At 28.6% G+C, this 23386-nt stretch overlaps 1 protein-coding gene across 1 annotated transcript in view; it reads left to right on the top strand.

Annotated features, from left to right (window-relative positions):
• The first annotated feature begins 4676 nt into the window (after positions 1-4676).
• Positions 4677-23386, top strand: part of LOC129972982 (uncharacterized) — a 33341-nt gene continuing 14631 nt past the window's right edge. Inside the window, exon 1 of the mRNA XM_056087316.1 lies at positions 4677-4967. Coding sequence (XP_055943291.1) covers positions 4866-4967 — 102 coding nt within the window. The 5' untranslated portion in view covers positions 4677-4865. The remainder of the gene's footprint in view (positions 4968-23386) is intronic.

Consider the following 23386-nt stretch of genomic DNA (forward strand, 5'->3'; position numbering starts at 1 on the left):
TAAATATTTAATTAAAAATTAAAATTTTAATGACTTTTCTCAAAAAATACGGAGAATTTCATTGCACAAAAATTATTTTCACACCATTACAGAATGTCGAAAATATCAGCTTTTTAACGATACCATTTTTGTTTTCTTACATTTTTTTCCCAAAATTTGAATAAATTTTTCAAAATATTTTAGGTATATTTTACAACTATATATTTTAATGCTTTATAACTGTTTAAAAATACTAATTTATATACTCATACTTGACAATCTTAAATGAATTTTTTGCTTGCTCGTTATTTGTGCTTTTTATGTAAATAAGTTTATTATAAAATAAATAAATCAAATCTAAAATATATGCTACGTGCCATGATGTTTTTGGATTAGATGATTGAATCTCTTTAAAAAAATATTTTCATAATCTTTCTCAACAAAATTTAGCGTTAATTGTCTTTTTTTTTTTCTTTCTGAAACGTATTTAATGAAAGAAGGGATTTTCTTATCTGCCGACCAAATTGTGTCCAGTGAAATAAAGTTAATAACATTTAGAGCTCGTGTGGCTGAAATGAAAGGAAATTTTTTGTGCTCTGGTGGAGCTTGAAAAACCGTCTGGGCTGGACTGTATTTTATTATTTTTTTTAAATAAATCCGAAAAATAATCTATATTCTCACATTTAGATCCAAAATTTTAGCACCTATTCACCAAATAGACACTGAAGGGAAAGATTAGATTAAATTGGAACAAAAAGAAATTTTGACATCAGAATATAACACATATTGTGTGTCAAACACACAGTATTACTCTGCTTTTACATTCTAACGAAAAAGAGAAATAATGAAGGACATGGGGGTGCACAAAATTCGATTGAAATCATCTATATTTATTACTATTTATTCTGAAAGGAAATAAGAAAATCAATTTTAACGATAAAAACAAATATTAAGAAAAGGATCGTAAAGGATGGTAATTTTGTAATTTCTTTGCAGCAAATTGTAGAAAGTGATAATAAAACTACATCATTGTTGGCATAAATCTATTCAAACGCTCCAGAAGAGAAAGAAACATTGCGTTTTGATATAAAAGTTTCAATACTTAAACAGTTTTTTTTTTATTAGCAGAATAAATGCATGAATAAAATCTGCTTTATTACTGTTGCTCCAGAAATAAATATTATACTCCTTCACTTAAGATTCTTATAACGGTATTCATTTTTTTATTACTAAGGGCATTAATATTCTATTAATTTCTTTCCAGAATGACCTAGGGTATATTTTTATGACTACATACAAGTATTGATTGCACATTTATGTTATTTTTTCCCCACTGACAAGCAACATCTTATCATTCAATTGCTATTTCATCGTGATTGTTACTGTGTTGAAAGCTTATAAACCAGTTAATAGCTACGCTGCACGAGCAATTGCTTTTGTATCATGGTCATGTTACTGGACTGAGAACCACAAGGTCCCAGGTTCTATCCCCGCTCATCCCAATCCACCAGATTACAATCAACAATCACGATGAAGCAAAATAAATCAAGAGAGCGAACATGAGCCTTGGATGGGAATGCCGGGAAGGAAACACCAGTTGATAGGCGTCAAACTAGAGCTGACAAAACTCTGTGCTCTGGGATTGCTAATTTCAAAAGGAGAAAATGTCGCTTTTCTTCTTCTCATGTGCCGTTTAACTCTCTGCAAGAAGCGAATTTTGAGGTTTCTGATTGCTGTTCAGTATGCGTCCATCTTTTGTTTTCCTTACTTGTTGATTCATTTTCTTTCCTGGTTCTTCATTTTCATTATGATTTATTTATTGTTGATTATTGAGCATGTAAAATGGAAAAGTAACCACATAAGGTTACAAATTTTCGCTAATAATTTCGGGAAGGGGGGGGGTGTCTGCAACTATTCACCTATAACAAACAAACCTTACCAGTATATTAGAATTTGGTTCATTTAAATTAATGTTTCATTTTGATGAAACATGATAGTTATTTTTGACAGATTCCGTCGTTTTGAATAATGGCTAAATAACTTGGCGACATCTAGAATGGTCCCTTTCTGCAAACTTCCATATTTTAGTCTTCAGAATAAAAGAGCAATATTCTGCCTCGTAGTTACACCATTTCTATGAGGCTGATTTAGCAGTTTTATGAGGAAATGTCTTTTAATTTGAATTTTTTAATTTGTTTGTAGCTTACACTGAGAAGTGCATGCATCATGGGCTATGGGCTAATAAACTTTGTTCTGCAAGTACATATTGTATCAGTCCATAGGGCACTCGATAATGATAAGAGTTCTTTTTAGTGTCTAGTTATTAAGAGACCTCTCACCACTGTAAAGTCTCGATCCAATAACAGGTAGCGTTATGATCAAATTCTTTATTTACAGCTTTGCTACATAAAAACAACTCTTTCTCATCTAGGTTAAATGAATGATGCTATTTATAGCACGAAATTTAAACAAGAATAGTTCCTCGAACAAATTGGGAGAAAACGCCTTCACAAGAACAGCTAACAGGCGGTTGGCGTCTCAGGCTACTGCAGGGTTAGCTCTAGGAATCCACCGAATTTCCTTCGGGTTGAATTTTTCTCAGAAGTTCACTTCATACCAAGCTCCTCTCTCCCTCTTCTTCCGAAAAATCTCACCTTTTATCTTTCTCTCAGACTCCACCTTTCTTGTCCACTCCCTGTTACCCAATCACCGTTCAGAACAACCTGAATCGTCTCTGGTCGCCCGTGGGAAATGTCCATTGATGATCCACCCTCCACAATGGGAAAAATGAAGGACATCTGGAGTGTTTGACACTCTCGCTTTTCGAAGACACGATTTATTTCCCTGGGAAACGCACGTGTGGTTCCTTATCTGGATTAGCACTAATTGGCCAGACGACCGTACTTAAAAGGAGGGTCTTCCATTTGGCAATCTGGAGGCACTTAACACTGTGGGAGTTTCGTTGATGAAGAATGGCCCGGAATGTAAATTATCGAGTGTGGGAAAAAGGAATGTCACAGTGATCACCCAGGGAAGAAGCTGAATCATTACACCACATATAATAAAATTTATAAAAAGATTGCGAATACAGAAAGTAATGAGTTTTTTTCACAGTATATCACTTTTTAAATTAATTTTATTGTATTGTAAACGGCGCTTAAAAAATATTTTGAAATTATCCTTTAGATATGCAATTATAGTGGCTGCAAATCAAATTTCTTTTCCCTAATGTATTTCATTTTTTATTTATCATGCTGCTATGCACTCGGACGGATATATAATGGGTTTCGTCCAAAATTTCACATTTTAATACACATCCTATATCAAGCTTCACTAGCTTAGTTTGTACAAACTTAGGACCATTGTATTCATAAACAGACAGGCATAATTCTAAAAATAGTTTTTCTAACTGATGCAGATATAAAACATGGAAATTTGTCAAAATCTTGAGTTCGAATTTTTTAACGGCTACAATAACTTGATATTCAACAAACAAGAAAGAAATATGGCATAAAAATGTCAAACTTGTAATGATAGTGAAATTTGATTTAATCACGATTTCAATTATATAATTTAAATTATTTATTTCACTAAAAGAAATTCTGTTTATTTTAGAGGAAATAGAATTATTTCCACAATTAGGTTGAAAGCGATTTAATACCTTCATCAAGCTCTTGTTAAAATGGTTAGGACAATTATATTTAATTAGTTTTTGAGACTAATTTACTGAATCGTCTTTATTTAAGAAGGAGACTTACGGATTTAGAGTCATATTTGTTTTTAAAATTTCGTATTCAAATAGAAACTTGTAATGCAAAAAAATATAAAATTTTATGCGCCTGGAATATTAATATGCTTGAAAAATCAGAAATAAAAGGAAAATTTCCATGTAAAGTTAAAAATTTCGGTTATGTTAAGAGATTTTACATGAATATATTTGTACTAAAATCATTAATTTGGCACTCTGTTCTCAACTGATAAGCATTGAATAAAGATTTAATTTGTAAAGCCTGTTAATAATAAGTCTAAATTAACCCTTTCTAAGGCCGTGGGAAGTATGCTTCCCACCAAATTTATCAATCATTGTATGACATTATGTAGGTTGGCATAAGTTCTGACAAATTTTTTTAGAAAGAAACTTAAATGCTTCAGTACTTTATCTCACACAAAATGATGTGTCTTCGTTTATCATTTAATTATTAATTAACCAAATTAATTAATTAATCAAATTAAATTTATCTAATAAGCTAAATTAATCCCTTTTCTTATTCCAAAAATATTTTAACATAATATGACTAGAAAAAATGGCCCTTTAAAGGGTTAAACAGAATTTTACAACTTTAAAATCAAAAACTCCAATTTATTAAGAAAATTCATGCCATAAAAAAATTTTGAAAAATAATTTTTGTTAATCTTAAGACATCATGTAAAATTTCATCATTAGTTATATTCAGCCATACGCATTAGAGAACGCTGACTCTTTTCATTATTAACAATTTCTCAAAACATGTTTTCGCAGAATGAAAAACTTCTCTCACGATGAATGGAAAATCTGACCGAAGAGTAAAATAACATAAAAAGCAAAAAAATTCTGTATACATCGTTTGACTGTCAAATCGTCTGACGTTTTCATTTACCAACAAATATCGTTTGTTTCCTTCGCATGGGCGGTAACCGCTATGACGTCACCTCAACAATGCAACAAGCGATCAGCAAGTTTTAACCTCTGATGGACAAACCTCCCCTTTCCGTTGTCGAGGGGGGCCGCACGTTTACCCTGTCACCTCCCCCTTCTTCCCTTAAAAAAAGAATAGTTGTGGTTAAAATGTCGGCACAGATCGTTTGGTATTCAGTATCGTTCAGCAGCTAACGGCTAGCAGTCAGCAATGGAACATATGAACAGTTCAGGTTTTCGATATGAATTTAGAATTATTGTACTATTAGGAATGATGGGTTTGCAGTTTCTAATAGTTTACTCGTATCCATTGGTAAGTACAGATAGTTACTGACTTTAACGCACATTATTCTAAATATTTAAGTTAGGAAATAATATTACACGAATATTTTTTATCATGTATTCTTCTTTAACAAGGTGCGATAAAATATTAAATATTTATCAAATTCTAAAAATTTTTTATTCAAAATTATCCAAAAATGGTATTTAATTATTTTTGATTTGTTGTATATAATATTCTGTTTGAAAGATTTTTGCATTATTAAAAATCGTTTATCTAAATTTATAGAGAGAGATTTAATCGTATTTAAAAATACAAATTTTTGTTTTCCCAAGAATTATTTTATCAGTTTATATATTAAAATAAAAAATTAAATATATCATCAATTGATTACATTTTTTGAAAAGACTATGATCAGCAAATAATATATTTACTACGGAAGAATTGAGAAATTTTCTCGCTATAAAAGTAAAATACTACTCCTATCGGTAAAGTAAAAAAAAAAAAAAAAAAAAAATCAATAAATCATTAAAAATATTCACAATTTAATAGGAGTAAAAATTCGAATTAAATATTTTTATAAAATACAAATTTAATGCATGTTTAAATGCTAATAAAGCAAGCTTATTCAACATTTCTGATTTGTGCTGGAATATGGTGTTTTATAATACATTTTTATAATAAAAAAAATTAAAAAGTTCTAATTGAAATAAATATTCTAAATAAAAATTATTATGTTATATAACTTATTGTATTTCACACTTTTGCAAATACGCTATAGTTTTTCCTATGTCATCTTGTTTTAAACATTTTCTATGATATTCCATTATCACAAATGCTGTTTTGCAAATTTTAAAATTAAATATATGCAGTCATTTTATCAATATGTAGAATTGATAGCTTAATCACTCAATGCAAACAGGCTTCTTTACTGTTAGTAAATGCATTTTAATCACAGAAAGCATAATTAGCTACATTTTCTATAACTTGATTATGAGTAAATCCACACTTTTTTAATACAAATAATTTTAATTTAATTTTAAGAACTTCCAAATTTTTAAATAATTTAAAGTAAGCTAATTTTAAGAGCAAAAATATGAAAACGAAATAGAAATATAAAAACGATAGTTTTTTTTTGTTTTTTTTAAATAATAATCTCATGCTCTACAATCGACTATAGCTCACATTATTCGAATACGCTATATATATTTTTTTTTCCATATATCATCCCATTATGAATGAAACAAATAAAATAATTACTTAGGGTCGAATTAAGCGGGAGAGTCGTTCTGTCATCAAGTAATCTTTTTTTATGGGGAATCCAAAGAGAAGGGCTAATATCACCCTAAACCGGCAAGAAGTATTTTTCCATGTATTTTCTTCTACATGTTCATAAATCTTTAGTTCTTTCGTGTGTTAACTTCGTTGTATAGTGAAGAGCCTCAGATATACATTTTGAACACAAACAGAGGAAATTGGTCTAAAATTTGATGCAGATCTAAAATTTTGAATATAAAACTATGAGTTAACTTTTTTTATACATAGAAATCGTTTTTTTTTTAAATTATTGTGTTGATATTCACATGGGCAGACTGATATGCCTTTCTATAATGGATCAGTCTAAAATGTGATAAAGATCTACAATTTTGGTGCAAAGAGCATATATGAAATTTCATTTGGATGCTTTTTCTTTTATTTATTTAATTAGACAGACGTAATCGCGATTTTTTTTTTTGTCCTAAGAGGATTTAAAATGTGTATGGAGGTCATCTCAAAATCGAATTTTTTAACCATTACAATATATTTTTTATACGAGAACGTAGAAAGGTCACCTTCTTAGAATATAGGAAACAATTTCTTTTATATATTTATATATATATAATTTAAATAAAGTTTTTCGTTAAATTTTTACATTGTATTTTATTAACATTTATTATTTTATTGGAAAATAAACTACAGTATTAAATACTAAACAAAATTAAAGAGCTCCAAAAATTTACTTTGATACTTGTAACATGATACTGGTTTTGACTTGATTTTCCTATATTTATTTTGTTTTAAAAATTTGCTGTTAATTATGTGAAATCAATAATGTGAGGACAAAAAAAAATTGTTAAAATTATTGCAAGGTGCATGCTTATAAACGCAATAGCCAAAATAATGAAAAATATTGTCAAATAAACTTCAAAATATTTTGAAAAATTCATTAAAATTAGGAAAAATTATAAGTAAATAAAATTAATAAGATTTATAAACCTCTTCTCTAATTTTAAAGGGACGTTAAAATTATTTTTATATCTTAATACTTCGTAATAATTAAAGGGGAAAATATTAAAAGTTTGATTAACATTTTAATTAAAAATTGTATTCAAAATTTTGAAAACCCCTTTCTTATTAATTACTTAATATACAAGAAGTAACTACGTTCCAAGCTTAATAGTTCACGTCCCATGTCCTAGACCATAAAATCAAGAATATCATTTTATCATGCATGTCGCATAACTCATGTCGCAATTTACAGATAAAATACCAGCCAATAAATACTATGATGTTAAAACAAACTAATAAAATATTACATTCTTCATCAAGATAAAAGCTTATCTTATTATGAGCTTTATACAAGAGTTTACCTTTGGACCTTAAGTTTCAGTTACTCAAAAGTATTTTCTCAAAGTCTTCTCAATGTTTTTGTGAGAATATTCGAAATTTTGAAAATATTATTACAATAAAATTTACGTCAATTTAAAGCGGAAAATTGTCTTCCTTATATATATTATTTAAGTTTCCACCCTTTATTTAATAAATGTTTGGAATATTTCTAAATATAATTTGTTGCAATACTTTTTATATTTGCATTGTGTATTTCAAATCCATTTCCTGGGTTCTTCTAATCCTTTATTGGCATATTTTCCTTATTACAACACTTAATAAAACCAGTAAACCCCTGCCAAACTTTCAGTTATTTAATAACAACTCCCTCGCCCCTGAAATAATTTAGTCTTTTGATAGGTAGTTGAAATTAAATACTGCAAAATCAGCAAGATATATATGTGTTACAGTAAAAATTTGAAATCCGTCATTCAATAGAATAAATTATTTTTAAGAAAGATACGATTAATTTATATTCCATATATTTCCTACACAAATAATGCAATGCTAAATAACAAACCTTCTAAGTATGAAATGCATTATTAAATACTTTTCATAAGTAAGAGGCAGTTCAAAATAAAAATATTTCCTTTCTTCATGTAATAAGTAGGTACATTTTTTATTTTGCTTTCTTAAACAAAATAAAAAAAAAGCATAAACTTCGTTTTGTATAGTTTTTATTTCTTCTTACTCATTTTAAAGAAAAGAATTTTGATGGTATTCTTTTGTTAATGTATTCCCTAAACAAATTTGGAACATAATGGCTAGTTTTAAGGATTCTGCCTTAAGGACTTCAAGTTCGAAACTCGATTCCATCGGGAAACCTTCTTGGAGTTAAATACATTCCTACGGGTGTGGCAGATTAGTCTTTATCATCTGACTCAGATGCCTTCTTTATGAGCGGATCGTGGCTCAAAATTATGAAGTCTTCTCAAAATAGCTCTAGTGCTGTTTCAAAACAGGATGCTAATATAACAAAACAAATTTAATTGACACTTGTATTTCTCTAAAATGCAGGTCTTTAAAATATGAGCCTTATGATGACCTTCCTCGCATACTTTGTGTATTTTTTTTTTCATCTGTAGTTATATAATGTGTTTAGATGTTATATATAGCGCCTAAAGAAGATACATAACGTATTAAAATAATTCTCACATTTCTCACCATGTTTAAGGTGCACAACATGTTTTTATCTTTAAATGCCTAGAAATCTTATACAGTACCAGTATTTCATAACTTCCCAATGACATATATATAATGATATTTTAATTCTAATTTCAATTTAATTCATTTCCAAGATGTTATCTTAATTTAACCCATCTTAACTAAAATATTCTCTTATTTCGTGATCCAATTCCACTTTCGGTTTAATTAATCACTTTGTAAAAATAATGCGCCATACTACGTATCAAATGAAAGTGATACTTTTGCCCTTATCAGAGGTCAAAACATGTACTCCATCGGCGTGTGGCCGCAAATCCTTTATTGTATAAGACTAGTGATCATTTGTTCGTCCCTTCTTTGCCCTCTTCTTTACTTCTGCTTTTGTGCCGCACTGCTTCTGCTTGTAAATAAATTGCTTTCCCGAGATGGATATTAAAATTAATTTTAAAATATAACATGTCTCTTCAACGTCTTCGAACCTGCATTCTGTCTCAACCAATATTATATATATATATATATATATATATATATATATATATATATATATATATATATATATATATATATATATATATATATATATATATATATATATACTAAATAGCAAAGGCAATTAATTGATGTTAATATATTCATAACATTTGAAGTTAGAATATGGCCATCTTGAATATTTTGTTTCAAATTTTAGGTGATTGATGCCAAAATATAGTTAAATCTAGCAATTGCAGGGAAAAAAAACACATAAAAATACATGATTTATGTAGATTAACTTTGTAAAATAGGAGGGGGGGGGGAAGATGTGAAGGAACTGGGCATTCATAATCGTTATGGTGTTCATGAAAATGATAATGGGAAATTGGTTTCATGGAAAGCAATAGATTTTAGTGTTATTATTGATTTTCAAATTGCTATAACTAACCAGTATGAGCTATATAATTGTCAAAATCATAATTGTCAACTCACGCAGACGAAAGCTTTCGATAGTCTGAAAACGTTTATCTAAATAAGCATTGAAGGAGAAAGTATGGTGGCGATTTCAATAAAATATCTTATTGCTAATACCACATTCATTGTTGTAGATTTTGTATTTATTTGTAGAAAAAAGAAATGTCAACAACATAGAATAGCATATATATCTCATGTTGCTCAGGTTTATAGTTTTTTCATATGCCCATTTATTTCATTTTACAAAAATTGATATTAATTTTGCCGCAATATACATGGATCTCATTTTATTTAATATTTTGAATATAACTTAAGACTGACTTGCTCATGATGCTTTAATTCATCGCCACACAACCTAAAATACATTACTATAGTCGATTATTTCATCAGCTCGCAAAAATTCCATTTTCATCGATTGTAACTTAAATTTGAAGCATCTTAAACTGTTCATCTGAATTCTATATACTTCTTAATTATAATATTGTCCGAAATTTCACTAAACACTATGATCTGAATGTATTTATCCTCATGAAATTGAATTTTAATTCCTCACTTAGGTCTTAGGCCTTTTCTAATTTCGAAATAGAATAAATGGCGGCTGCTAAAAAATTTATTTTAGCTATGTCACCTTTAAGCTTAGAGAAAAAAAATTAACTTAAATTTCACCTTCTAAACTAAGCATTTAAACTAATTTTCATATTTACATTTTTATGTTCACAAATTATTTTGTCACCGTTATCCGCAATCTGAATTCTTTCAGTAACTACAAAATTCAATACTGCAAAATTGTTCTTATTCATTGCAATTTTCATCTCGATCCATTTATCTAATTTTTTTTTTAATTCGGACTCTTTTTCTGAGTACCTGCTTTTGCAAACTGCCGTATATTATCTCTTTTATTTTACAAGTTTAAAAGTCAAAACATATTTGCAATAAAAATTAAGAAAAACTATCAAATGACATAAACTTCTTACAATAAGTGAGCTCGTATTGAAAAATGTTAAAAAATTATTATGCATCAATTATGGTGCATTGAGAAATAAAAATAATGAAACTGACTTGAATTTCATCACAGTACTGGATGTCATTGTAGCAAATAGGCTTAAAAATTAATTTCCGGTAGTTAATAAAATGATTCGAATAATTAATTAATGATTAATGTGTAATTAATCAAATGAGCAATTATAAAAATATAATGATTGTCATGATTTTGACAATGAAAATTAATGGCAAGGAAATGAAACTGTTATTGAAAACGCAATTTTTCAAATTTTGTGTTGGTATAAAAAAATTTGCACCTAAATTTGCTCAGAAGTTATGGTTGCAAAAACATCACAATTTCGATTAATTTTTAATTGAATGAACAGCAAATTAATTTTTGTACTTTCAAAAAGTGTCAGTATTCTTTTTATGACCGTAAATAATAATTGTCTGTAGTTAAAATCATATTTCCGAAAGGAAATGTAGAGTTGGCGAATTCTTAAAATCACGTACTTACAATTATTTTTATTTATATTATGACGCCTTTAGCGACCAGCATATTGTTGGCATTCTTAACTCTGAAATTAATAATATAGAATGCATTCATTCATTTCTAATTGACATTTTATAAGACTGATAAATATGAAGTTAAGGAAAAGTGTCAGCTATTGCAGAAATTACTGTGCGCGCAAATTTAAAAAGTGTATATAAAATGAAAAAAAAAAAAAAAACTAAAGCAAAAATCCAATTTGGAATTAATGTCCAAAATCAATTATTTTTATTTTAATATTGGTAAAAGCACATGACTGGATGAGTCGATAAAACAAATGAAAATAATTTGAATTTCATAATGGCAATAAAAACATTGTTAAAGATTTTGTATGAAATTAAATTCATAAAAATTATTAAAATTAAGAAAAAGTTTACAGAAAATGAAATTGATATCATTAAAAAGAATTTTTTCGAGTTTTAAAATAGTGTTAATAAAAACCCCTCTTTTTTAGATATTGTTGAGAAATAAACTTAAATATACCAAAAGCTTAATATCTATTTTAATTCATTTTTGAACTTTGAAAAGTCGACGATAATCTCTTGGTTTGAAGAGTCGTAAGTTAAATTTCATGAAAGGCGAAATAAAATCTTAGATTTGTAAAAAAGAACGTACAAACAAAAGGCATCTTTGGAGATATATAAAATATCATCAATTCACAAATATTGCCTTTAAAACAAAATACCTTTAACTAATACCAGTTTTATTTTATGTCTATGAGATTCTGCCAACTTTTATATGACACTTTAAAAAAGATTAGCTCATAAATATAATTTGTAATGTTAGTTTTAAATGGTGTTCAATGATGTTTCAAATAATGTTCGATATTTTTAGTCCAATTTTCCCACACTTTTTTTAATTAAATCTTGCAGTTGCTTTTGATTCATTTTTATACAGTGAATTCCATAAGTTCATGGAATCTACATTAAAAACCCAAAACAGTGCACTTATAGTAAAAAATGAAAATGTGTGCATTTTTTTACCTAATTTCTGATCATAGAAATAGCATGTATCTAATATAATATGCATATGCAAAATAAACATATCAAAAGTTTAAACAATACACAAAGGATAAAATAAAATATGAAGAGATAAAACATAAATGGATAAGTAAAGAGTAAGTCCAAAAAAATTCGAAGTTTGCCAAATAAATGATAGTCATGTTAAAATTATACTTGTAATAAAGTGAAAAAAAATCATAATATAAACGCAAAGCATAAGCTACTACAATTCTAGAAATTCAGTGAAAATATAACATAAGTCAAAATCAAATAGAAATATATAATAAAAAACATCTGCAATGAAATCGTTAATGCATCATCTGGGAATGGAAATTAAGCACACTGCATAGAAATTTCCAGTTTTGATAAAAAATTATTTTTTATTATCTAGTGCTTTTTCATTTGATTTTGACTCATGCTGCAAACCTGTTCCTTCAGGACGCAATATGAGTACATAGATGAGTATAATAAGCAGATAATGAGTATAATAAGGATGAGTATAATAATGAGATAATTAGGCAGACTCACGTGTCCCAGGTTCATAATAAATGATGGCTATTAGGATATTCAACCTTAGTTACTGTCCCCATGCTATCATGACGACAATCATTCAACTATCTGGATGCTGAGTCAGCCCATGACCACTGTGTTGTACCAGTCATACTGAAGGGTGTACCACAAGCATGTAGGTGAGAAGCTACCCTATGTGTATGCCTATTTTCGGTACCCTGGCACAGGCAGCAATGATAGGGAGTTGAACTACCTACATTCCAATGAGAGATGTGCTCCTCCGACGGGTTACGTACCTGAGGTGAGGGCCGTAGCTTTAAATATGTCTGCCCCAATCACAGTTCTGAGGATTCCAGACTCAGTCCTAATTTCCGCTGACGTAAGCATTATTATTCAGATAACCCGGATTCCTAGACAGGGCGGGAAAACGATGTAAAAGTAGAGTGAATATTAAAAATATTAGTAAATAGCGTATGCTGTCTTATAAATAATTTATTTATATAATATTCTTTGATAATTTGTATACGTATACGCATGAAATATATACGTATAACGTATGAAATACGTATGTACACATACGTATACGTATGAAGGTCCAGGGAGCTCAAGAATATCAAACTCAGAGGCTATCGCGGGTTCAATAAACACAACAAAAAAAGTATGTGAGCGGCAAAGAACCACAACTTCTTTGGCTTCTACAATTTTTCGTTCTTAAAATGTTCACTGCCATTGGTGGAATTAATGATTCCTTGATGTAATATTTCTGAAATCAGTCAGCTGGAAATGTGTTTCTTTACTAATATTTAATTATGTATAGTTAAGAAACTAAGGATTAAACAGCGAAATTTTTTTTTAAAGTTTTCTGATACATTGTTACGTTTGCTGGAGAGCGAAATTCGACTCCTTTCAAAAAGAAACATACAAGGATTGAAATTTCTGATTACAATACATCAAATGCGAGGTTTAGTTTAGTTATGTTAACGCTCCGTTTCAAATCAATACTAGGGCTATTTGGGACGGTCCTTGTAATTTTGAACCGCGATCAGATGACGAGGACGAAACCTGAGCTGACAACCCTATCCAAACTTCAGCACCACACCAGAGGGGGGACCATCGAATACGAGGGAAAACTGAATGAAAATTATTAATAATAAAAGCAATAAATAGATGAAATAAAATGAATTAAGAAATTCCTATTTTAAATATATAAAGGAATTTTAGGACGTTATAAAATGGTAAAGAGTTTTGAGTGGAATGAACGATTAAAAAAGGAAACGACATGATAATACTGAGAAAGTTCACGGATGGCATGTTTGAGCAGAGGAGTAGCTTAAATGTCAAATTTTATATCCAAAGCAATTAGATTTCAATACTTATATATATTAACAATCAACCAATTAATACGAGTAGAAATTATCACTGAAGGCTTCATAACAAGGAGAAAACTGAAATCTAGATAGCTGTTAATAGTCTAGAGACACGACATCTATAATATAAAACAAAAAATGTATGTGTCTGTGTCTATTACAAGAGTTTTTAGAAATGGTAAAGTAGCAGCATAAAAATGTTGCAGTACATTCTGGATTCGTTTCTAGATAAATTATGGTATTTTCTAATTTCTAAATTAATTATTTCATTAAGATATTTTGTTGTATAGTAAAAATCAAAATAATCTTCATTTTTGCTAAAGCCATCTTCTAAAATAAATCTGGCATCAAAATGTTCTATATATATCTTACGAAAGAGCGAACAATTATGTTTCAAAAATTGCTAATGTAATTACCAGATAATTTTTCTTTAATATTAATATATTTAAAAAAAATTCATTTTAAATCAAATTTGTAACAGTGCTTTCTGTTGTTGCAGCTAAACTATTTTCATTCTTTCATCAAATTATTCACTCACGTATTACTGCCACTGTTGTATTCTTTGGGCATTAACATGCAGGCAAATTTTTTATTTCGTAACATGCATGCTTTTTAATTTTCACGCAGGGCAATATGCTGATGTTAGTGTAATTAGTCTCTCTATGTGATGCTTCCTTTCATTTTCACAAATTTTTCATTGATCCCAGTAACTTGTACCGTCATAATGAGTTAAAGAATACGAAACAAAAAACAGTGACAGACAGTGCAGCGAAAAACTTCTTTATTATCTTTAAAGTATTTTGTAGGAATTATTCTCAGAAACGCCAAGCATATCAAGCAGTATTATAAAAGTCACTCTCTGAAGCTTTCTTCCATACACTTTAATAAAGGGGTTGTCCCCTTTTTCCTTGCATAAAAATTCTGAACTTTATTCAAAACTGTGAATGCTACAAATGTTCAGTTTTTATTTTCAAAGCCCGCACATCAACCTTTTGTTCTTTGTGGTATAGTAAAGAAATCCGAATTGTATTGTAATGTATAAAGAATTGCATTATTCAAGTTGGGCGCCTTTTCCAACTGGCTGAAACCAAAATTTGACACAGAGCAGTATTTTTAATTGCAAATTTATTTATCAAATTTCAATTATCTTAAACATTGCGTTTTTTTTTTAGATATTGCATTTACATATAAAAAAGCACAGACTGATAGAGGGTCAGACAAAAGTCCTGGATGGATGGATTCAATATTTAACACGAATTCTACTTTAAATGATGAAACCGGGAACCAAATTTTATCTATCTAGCTGTCTAAGAATTTTATATGACAGACATATGAATGAATTCCGTTCAAAACTAATAGAAACCAATAAATTTGGTGTAAAGATCACATGCCAATTTTTTTTTATTTATTTGGATCAAAGCCTTTTCGAGTGTCGTCTCCACAGACAAGCAGAGTTTAGTTTAGTTTAGTTTTAGTTATTTAAATGCCCTTGGGATATTTTAAGATGGACTTACAAATTTCAAACTTCGTCACAACTGAAGAGAACATCTGAGAACACCCTCCCTAAACTTCCGCACCTCCCCAGAGTTAGGACATTTAGCCCCGATAGATTTAACGTGCATAAAAATGTGTGTTTTGTGAGGCACAAAACGTTAAAATTCGTCAAAATCTCTAGTCAGATTTTTTTTTTTAAATGATTACGATATTTTTTCTTTGAGCTTCATATTTGAGAAAATAAAAAAAGCAATTTGCTTATTTAAAATAATTTTATCGTCCATCTATACTTATATATAAAGCTCAATGTGTGTGTGTTGGCGCTCTACAGAAAAGACCATTTGACCTACAGCTACCAAATTTGGTACATGTATATCTTGGAGGTCGGGAATGTGCACCTGGGGCCCCTTTCTTTGAAATTTTAATTATTAATTAAAAACTAACTTTCCCACCAAAAAAATCCTTTCATTTTCCCCACCGCCAAATGAGTAAGGCTTCAGTTTTTTTGTTTTTTTTCCCCAACAGCAATGAGGCTAGGGCTAACATTTTTCGGCCGATTATTTCAAACGATTCTGTTTATTTTCTTAATGTTTTATGCATTTAAAATTAAACATTGTTAATTACTCGGTCTTTCAGATTCATTCTGAAGTACTTTTGAATTAAAATAAAACAAATGAAAGGAAATTTAAAATTTCTAATCTGCATAGCGTTAGCCCAACTGGCGTAGAAAAATTCACGCATGCGCATTGTATTCTGATCGTTTACATTTCAACGGAAACAGACTCGATTTAAATTATTTTTACGTTAGTTGTATGCTTTTGCAATTAAATTGTATTTATGTTAGTTTAAGTTCATCGTTTTTCAAGTAATTTTTTTAACCTGTTTTCGACCGATTATTTTAAACGATTCTGTTTATTTTCTTAGTGTTTGATGCATTTAAAATTAAACATTGTTAATTAATATACCTGCTCAAGATAAATTTGAAACAAATTCTTGAGATATTACATAAATTAAGAAAGATATTCTTTAGTGCCCATAAGGTTTAAATGCTCAGTGACTCTGTTTTCGGTAATCATATTACAAAAAAAAAAAAAAAAAAAAAAAAAAAAGCTTTTTTTCAGTAAAAAATATTATTATATTAATTGCAGATTAATCCTTTCCACTTTAATTTAAAGCATAAATTCTACGAGAGCTAACAGAAAATTGGAGAGATACAGATTACGTTATGACTGAAGGCCTTTATAATATTCTGAGTGAATTGAAATTTGAAGTTTTAAAATATTTTAATGACGAAGCTATTAAAGTAGGAATTACATAAAATAGTTAATTATTAAAATTTTAATGAGTATTAAGATTGGCGAACCGGCTGGTCGCCAAAGGCGGCTAGTACTTAATATAAAATTCATAGTATAAGCCTAAAACAAATTAATAACAACAATAATATATATAACTCAGCAAGTCTAAATTAAAGTTCATACTATTCATGTTTTTCATATCGGTATCCTGGCATAAAGGTAGCGTGTCTTCCCTGAGGTATGGGCGTCCCGGGTTCGAGTCCCGGTTCGGCCCTGGTTGTTCTTCTTCTGTGTTCTGTCTGTGAGGTGTGTGAATGTGCCCTACTGTAAAAAGGGCTTCAAGAGAATGTGGCGCATGAAGTAGCTAAGTCGTACTCTTGGCCGTAGTTAGCGCCACTGAAAAAACAAGAGACGCTCACTCGGCTTAAATAGCCGACAGATCGGTCAGCGAACTTGTAAAGTGCCATAAGTAACAACAACAACAACATTTTTTTCATGAATAACCTTCTTAAGTAGTTTAAAATTATGTTATGCACGACGAAGATGACACAAAATAACTAGCAAGAAATAAAAATTAGAGATGTAAACAGCTCTTAAAGACTGTAAAGTTGAAATGACTGAAGGTACTTTCAATCATATAAATTAATTAACTGCATCTCAATATTCATAATTAAATCATTGTATGATCTCAGAAATTCAAATATTTAGGAGTTAGACAACTCACTGAACAAACAGGAAATCCTACCACATTTAAATTAGAAATCATTTTAAAATCTGGATTAGAATCATTTAAACAAAAAATTTTCCTTCGTAATATCCTAATGCTGTTTTGCTTACTACTTTTTACAGTGGTTGTTTTGTACATGATCTGCAACCATTTTATGAAAAATGTTAAATTAAAAATAATAAAAATTATTAATTCAAGATTTTTAGTTTTGTATTATAATTAAAAGTTGTTTTTTTTTTGTTGCTCATAAGCCACTGCAATGTTATTTTTAATGTGGATACGAACAAAAATTATTTATTCTTTTGCAATACTTAACTGTCGGTATGCGTTTTAGAAATCGTCTGAATTATCAATTTAATAAATCGTCTGCAGTGAAATTCCTTGCACGTTTCGTAATTCTTTTTGATGGTTTCCTCGATAATTCGTTATGTAGCTAATTGTTCAAGACCGGATGTATGGTGAATGAGATGGCAAAAAATATAAATAAAACACTCCTCTCTAAGAGAATTTATTAATAAATTAGGAATTAAATTTTATTATAACTTAAATAACAGCTATATATCAATTGATAAATATTATCTGAATCTAAACTCAAAAATATCTCTAAATAAAAGATGTTAAAATACGTGGCACAGAAATCACTTTTATTGCCTGTCGTTGAAGAGCAACGGTGAAATGTAAACAAATCATGATAAAGATGTTTCAGACTACTTCATTGAATGTGTTGACAGCTGCGTTTGATTCAATATTTCACTAATTAATGGAGGTGCAAATTATTTTTAGAAATGCGTTGGAGAGGGTTAACATTACATTAAGTCAGATAAAACATATATAAAAGAAATAGGACCAAAATAAAAAGTTTAACAAGTACTAAAATATTCTTAAGCATCACGAAAAGGATATTCACTTTGCCTTGCCCATTCCATTTAAAGTAATCAGTAATCTGGATGAATAAGTTGGTCATCAAAAGTCTGTCGATCAACTGTCCATCCGTCTATTTGTCAGCGACAGATTACTTAAAAACGCTTTGAGCTATAAGGATTAAATTTAGTATAGGACCTTTACACCAAATTTGTTGATTTCTGTCAAATTATGTGCAAAATTCATTCAGAAGAAATCGTCCGACTGTTTGAATAACAATAACTAGAAAATGAAAAGTGTTAAATAGGCAGAATTCGGTACATAAATTTGAAATTTATAATGTAGACATCTAGCAAATTTCGAGCCAAATCCAACAAGGGGTTAATCATCTCTCGGTCTGTGTTTTCAGAAGCATGTAAACACGATAATTCAAAAGCACAATTATTTAAATATATTAAATTTGGTACGAAATTTTGTGACTACAATTGTAGTTTTGTGTCAGATTTTGGTTTCAATTCAGGAGAAATGCGTCCAAAATACAAATTCGATTTTCGGGTAATATAACCATATGCCTGGTATTAATAAACAAAAACCTCTCGCCCTGGTTAAAACTAAACCACTCCCACTGGTTCATGTTTATGTTTCAGCCAGGGCATGTATATTCTCCCTGCTTCTTTATTATTGAGCTTCTGTCCCTACGAGAGCAGGGATTCCATCAAAATCTAATCTTTGTAGAATTTTGAAGAAAAATTTGTGTAAGATACTGTTGAATGTCACTAAAGCAAATTAAAGTAGCCTCAACCAAGCTTTCTTGCATACTCTTTAATTAAAATGTAATCCACCTTTCCTCCACACTGCTCCGGGTAAAAATTGTGAACCTTGGGCAAAGCTGTGTACTCTCAGAATGCTCAAATTTTTATTTTCAAAATCTCGTACATGAACTTTCTGATCTTCGTAACATAATGAAGTATTTACTTTGGACACCTTTTATTCGATGAACTGAAACTAAAATTTAACACACATCTAACGACTGTTAATAAGCATTATAATGAAACTAAAAGTTTTCTATTTGTCTAGACAACAAAGCCAACTATTTTGTCTACTCGTATTAGTGTTCAAAATCAAGAATTTATTTTATTGAATTGGTCAAAAATTGATTAACTATTTAATAAAATTCTATAAGGATAGATATTAGTATATGAAAGACATATTATACCGTATTAAATATTACTTTGGAAAATTATTGTTCTACAATTTCTAATACATTTAAATAATATATTGCCGTTTTACAAGTCGCATGACTTGTTGGTTTTTTTTTAAAATTATATCATCTAACTCCCTTACTGAAAAACGAGTTTAAAAATCAAATATCAACTAATCATAATTAATAAAAGAATGACAATCATAAATTGTTCAAAAAAATTACTGCAATTTTATCAAAAGGACAAACTATTTTAATCATCTGTCACAAATATAAACGAGTCTATGAATGTGAATGCTAAAACATTCATTTTCCTTGTAATGTAATTCAAGTTTTTAATTCAATCTAAAAAGAAAGTACCTGTATATTTTTACATTTCATCAAAACGCTTACTTCCTGAGAATATCTGAAGGAATAAAGATCTGTAAAAGTTTCCACAGAAGAATTTTTTTTAATATGATAGTACGAATTATAATTTGCAACATAAATGTTAAAAAACTTGTTCAAAACATTTTAAACGGAAGACCATTGAATTTAGAGCTTCCAAATTTGGATCATATTTATTTCTTGATTATAGTGAATGCTCTTAAAAAAAAAGGTTTTCCCGAATTTCAATTAGATTCTTTATTGAAAAATTATATGAAATCTTTGAATTTTTCTTCAATGGTTTTCGAAGAATATTAATAAAAAAATAATCGTTTCATCATTTTAAAATTATAAAATAAGTTTTTCAACGATACCAATTTTATATCTTCGCAATTTTATTTTCTGATTTTAATGAATTAAAAAAATTTGTATATTTTACGACAGTAATTTTTATTGTTTTAGTTCCCGTACTTGTGTTGCTACGATATTAAATACATTTTTGTGCGTATATTATCACTGCTATTTAATATTTTGGTGTATATTTTTATATGTACATTTTTTAAATATATGTTAACAATATGCAATTAACATTTTTCTCACAATTGGCTCTGATGTGAAGTAGTTTTAGAAATCTACTTTTTTCATAAAATATTATTATAAAAAAATTAGTAGAAAAGCAGATTTATAGCAAAAATAAATTTTTGACAATAATTTAAAGATAAATTAATAAAGCCTAAATCCTCGTCATTATGTATTCTTCAAAATTAGAGATTTAAATCTCGTGGGTTTTTTTTTTTTGTCTAATTTAATTTAGAATCAAAAGAAGAACTGATTTAATCACAAAATAACAGAGGAAAATATTACATTATGAATAATATTAAGCAAAAAATGACCCAAAGAAAGATAACATTATGAATGGGATTAAACACTATTTGACATGTGAGTTAAAATGCTAGTAACAGAATATTAGATAAAAATGCGATCAAGCAGTTAAATATAGAATGCTGATAATAAAAATTCTATATATGTTTTGATGTTACTGTCAACCAGGTGGGATGAACAACAACACAACAGAATTCTATATATTTATCAACACACAACAAGAACAAACAAAATTTAAATAAATTTATCAAATCAAGAGTAAACTAAAAAAATTCCAAACTTTATGGTTGAATTTGAAACAACATTTGAACCTTTAGCATTATGAATAATATTAAGCAAAAAATTACCAAAAAAACACATAACATTATGAATGTCATCAAACACTAATTGACATCGACGCTTCTTTGGATTAAAATTCTGGTAACAGAATATTCAACAAAAATGGGTTCAAGCAGTTAAATATAGAATGCTGATAATAATAAAAAATCTATATATTTAACAACATGCAATAAGAACAAACAAAATTTAAATAAAATTTATCAAATCAAGAGTAAGTTAAAAAATTCCAAACTTTATGGTTGAATTTGAAACAGCATCTGAACCTTTAGCATTATGAATAATATTAAGCAAAAAATTACCAAAAAAAAACATAACATTATGAATGGCATCAAACACTAATTGACATTGACGCTTCTTTGAAATAAAATGCTGATAACAGAATATTCGACAAAAATGCGTTCAAGCAGTTAAATATAGAATGCTGATAATAATAAAACTTCTATATATTTATCTATATATTTATATTCTATATATTATTCTATATATTATATTATTCTATATATTCTTCTATATATTTATCAACACGCAACAAGAACAAATTAAATTTAAATAAATTTATCGTATCAAAAGTAAGTTAAAAAATTCTACGCTTTTTAGTTGAATTTGAAACAACATTTGAACCTTTAGCATTTAGACTATCCATACTTCTATTTTCTTAATAGAATCAATACCAAATTTCATCAAAATTAGGGTGACTAGTTTCCAATCGGTTACCTCTTAATGCCATTTTTATTATAGTTATTGGTGAGTATTTTAGGATATTAATTACATTAATGAACAAAACAATAAGATGACAACTATTATTGTGACAACTGTGGTTTAACGCTACCAAATATTTTTAATCAGATTAAAAACAATATGCTGTTATTCAGAAAATAAAAAAATCATGAACTACTTACAATTACGTGCAAAATAAAATTAAAAATAACCTTCAAAATCCCTACATGAGCTCGAAAAAAGTTAGATAGTATTAATTTAACAAATAACATACCGAATAGCTTTCATAAATCTTGGAAATAAATAATAATATATCGATTATTAAGCCCAAACAACCACAATTTTTGAAAGTTCAGAATCGATTTCATCTGCTTATCGATGGTCGCCTTGTTGGCATAAAGGTTGATGCATTCGATGACTACATAATATGATTCCGATTTTAAGGCAGAATTTGATACAATTCGTTTGAATAATTTTGATAAATATATTTAATAAACAGAATTGAAAGATTTTGGAAATATGAATATGAATATTCTTCTTGTTTAGGAAGGGAAAAAATTTTTTAAGGAGATTTGAACTTCTAATCTAAAACATTTCAGCATGATGGTATTTTAAGTTTGATTCATCTATCCTCGTTTCTTTTCAAAATTTGTTAACCATTTAGCTGCAGTGGCGTCCATACAAAGAATGTGTCTATTTATTGTCGCAATGCGTGTGCTCATAAATCCAGTAAATAGAACAATGTAAAATAATTTTGTTAAAAAAATTAACATGTTTTAATTTTTTTAATTAGGGAAAACAGCGTATGAATATAATGTGAATATCACTAAAAAGCCTAAATTGATTTTAAAATGTTTTTTGTGCAACAACGTAATCAAAATTATTGAAAAAAATTTAAATGTTTATTTTTTGTTACTTTTAATTAAAAAACTAATTAAAAGTCTGAAAATCTTTTGATAAATGATAATAGAGATAGGATACCTGTAGTCAGGGGATGAGAATGAACCCTCCAGTGGAAATATCAGTCCTTGATCGCTTACATTCACTTTAACAATAAAAACGAAAATTAAATGGAAAACCAAATTCCTGAATAGTACATAATACCTCTATTTTAAATTCGTTAAATTAAACAATTTTTATCCAAAATGTATTCTAAATTTTCACATTCTGCTTACTGAAGAATATGATGTCACTCCCAATGAAACAGAATCGTATTTTGCTGGGTTAGTGATCATTATATTGGGTGTTTTGCATAACCAGGTTTCCAGAAATGTTCTGGGTAGAGGGTTAATCATACAGTTGACATGATTGCTTAACAACATATTGTTACGAAAAATTTTCTCCTACAATAAATACCGCCGATAAATCGTAATGACGCAGCACATTTAATCGCTAGTTCAGCA

Source organism: Argiope bruennichi, chromosome 6, assembly GCF_947563725.1.
Source record: "Argiope bruennichi chromosome 6, qqArgBrue1.1, whole genome shotgun sequence".
NCBI lineage: Eukaryota > Metazoa > Arthropoda > Arachnida > Araneae > Araneidae > Argiope > Argiope bruennichi.